This window comes from Limulus polyphemus, unplaced genomic scaffold (assembly GCF_000517525.1).
Source record: "Limulus polyphemus unplaced genomic scaffold, Limulus_polyphemus-2.1.2 Scaffold6849, whole genome shotgun sequence".
In the NCBI taxonomy this organism is placed as follows: domain Eukaryota; kingdom Metazoa; phylum Arthropoda; class Merostomata; order Xiphosura; family Limulidae; genus Limulus; species Limulus polyphemus.
This window is the reverse complement of record NW_013672459.1, coordinates 38,218-41,214: the sequence shown is the minus strand read 5'-3', so window position 1 is coordinate 41,214 and position 2,997 is coordinate 38,218. Positions and strand designations below refer to the sequence as shown.

At 30.7% G+C, this 2,997-nt stretch overlaps 1 protein-coding gene across 1 annotated transcript in view; it reads right to left on the bottom strand.

Annotated features, from left to right (window-relative positions):
- The window catches only part of LOC106474125 (tankyrase-1-like), a 30,015-nt gene that overhangs the window by 2,095 nt on the left and 24,923 nt on the right, over positions 1-2,997 (bottom strand). The window contains exon 13 of the mRNA XM_022402491.1: positions 1,713-1,827. Coding sequence (XP_022258199.1) covers positions 1,713-1,827 — 115 coding nt within the window. The remainder of the gene's footprint in view (positions 1-1,712; positions 1,828-2,997) is intronic.

Here is a 2,997-nt window from a genome sequence, read left to right as displayed (position 1 = left end):
CTATACAAACTCTACATTTTGGTATACATGTTATAAATGTAGAGTTTGTATAGTATACATGTTATATACAAACTCTGCACTTATAACATGTATACTATACAAACTCTACATTTATAACATGTATACTATACAAACTCTACATTTATAACATGTATACCATACAAACTCTACACTTATAACATGTATACCATACAAACTCTACATTTATAACATGTACACTATACAAACTCTACACTTATAACACATATACCATACAAACTCTACACTTATAACATGTATATTATACAAACTCTACATTTATAACATGTATACTATACAAACTCTACATTTATAACATGTATACTATACAAACTCTACATTTATAACATGTATACTATACAAACTCTACATTTATAACATGTATACTATACAAACTCTACATTTATAACATGTATACTATACAAACTACATTTATAACATGTATACTATACAAACTCTACACTTATAACATGTATATTATACAAACTCTACATTTATATCATGTATACTATACCTAACCTAACCTTACAAACTCTACACTTATAACATGTATACTATACAAACTCTACACTTATAACATGTATATTATACAAACTCTACATTTATAACATGTATACTATACAAACTCTACATTTATAACATGTATACCATACAAACTCTACACTTATAACATGTATATAATAAGAATATTACTTTAATAACACGTAGACTGTAAAAACATGCGACTATTAGCATGTATAGAATGTAAAAATAATATTTATACATGAATGTAAGAGAAACAGGATACTATTACCATGGAAACAAGGAAGGAAAAATAGAAGATTACTAGCATATAATATTGATACAGGTTACTCCTATACAATTAGTGAAAGGAGAGTAACCACATGAACACGCAGATACATGCCATTAACATCTTGTACACAGTATGAGAAAGACATAAGTTGACCGGTCCCATATAGAGACAGGGTAGAGAAAATAACAGTTAAAATATATAGTTTTACTGAATAAAAAACTTTTGAAATGTATTTAGGAGGTTTTAGGGATTACATAAAAGAAATTTGAGAACTTGGAGATGAAGAAAAGTATTTTTAAACTTCACACGGAAATTACTTTGCACACGGATTATTCAAAACAAATACTCGATACATTCATGAACAAATCTTTATTTTAGTTTATTAAAAATACTTCACTAAAAAGTACAGTTTTTTGTATGGGAAAGACTTGTAATATTAACTGAAAGACTGCCAAATTTTGTGAAGATGTACACACTATATTGAAAGTTAGAAGTATTAAATCTAAAAAGACTTTAAAAGAGGACAAAGAGGTTACGTGTTCGGTCAAATTGACTGAGCCTGTGTTGAGAGAGTTAATATCTTGTAATAATACGAGCAGGGCATAACCAACATGCAACCACCAGAATAGATCATTAGAAAACACAGAAACAAGCCATTAATATCTTGTAAACAACACAAGCAGGGCATAATCAACATGCAACCATCAGAAGAGATAACAAGAAAACACAGAAAAAATTAATATCTTGTAAACAATATGAGCAGGGAATAATGGACATGCAACCATCAGAATAGATAATAACTAACATTTATATTACAGGAGCAGAAAATAACTAACTTGTACATTAAACAAAGATGATATTATCAGTTCATACAATCTCGGTAAAAAAAGGTTATACTTACGACCTTTTCTTCCATCTTTGATGATTTTTTCTACTTCATTTGTTGTTCCACCTTTGGAACGCTCAAAGTTGTTGGAAAGGTGGTGAGTTCTGTAATACTCTGGTGTTTTACCATGCTGTATACAACATAAGATATTTAAATATTGCCTCAGTTTCAACAGTTCCTAACATTGTAAAGTAAAATCTTTCAATGCAAAGAAAAACATGGCAAAGTATAAAGCATTTTCAGGGATAACTAGTAGATTTTGAGTATGTGCATGGGCAAAAATTTCATCTTATGTGTTTTATAAATTTAAATATAAGATTATTATATTTCTAGAATCTCTCCCGAGTAGACCTTATTACATAATTTCCAATCCTAAAGTTGAACACTCCATGTAGCTCTACTGTATAAAGACAACTCTCCTGAGTAGAACTTTTTATGTGATTTACTATCAGAAATATCCTGAAAAACCCTGCTGCACTGACTTCCCCCCTTGAGAAATGACCTGTTCCATGAGAAGGGATCTAATAAACCAAAGTTAATAGAGACAAGAGAACTACTTATGTTGAAAGTAAATAACCACAAGATACTAGAGCTGGAGTACACACAGATGTAGTGCAAACAGAATTCCTTTTAATGTAGGAGGAAAGACCTAAATATCCAAAGAGAACATGTTCTCCAAAGGACATCAAAGTACAATAGTGAAGAATACAATAACTGTAAATTGTCATTCATGATATGAATGTACTAAGTCTCACATCATCAACTGTAGTAGAATCGAAACTTTAGATTAAGGAGAAGAGGGCAGGTCATTCCTTCTTTCAGGATTGTAAAGAGTAAACACAGCTTTAACAGTAGTAGAATCTAAACTTTAGATTAAGGAGAAGAGGGCAGGTCATTCCTTCTTTCAGGATTATAAAGAGTAAACACAGCTTCAACTGTAGTAGAATCTAAACTTTAGATTAAGGAGAAGAGGGCAGGTCATTCCTTCTTTTAGGATTGTAAAGAGTAAACACAGCTTCAACTGTAGTAGAATCTCAACTTTAAATTAAGGAGAAAAGGGTGGGTCATTCCTTCTTTCAGGATTGTAAAGAGTAAACACAGCTTCAACTGTAGTAGAATCTCAACTTTAAATTAAGGAGAAGAGGGTAGGTCATTCCTTCTTTCAGGATTGTAAAGAGTAAACACAGCTTCAACTGTATTAGAATCTAAACTTTAGATTAAGGAGAAGAGGGTAGGTCATTCCTTCTTTCAGGATTGTAAAGAGTAAACACAGCTTCAACTGTATTAGAATCTAAACTTT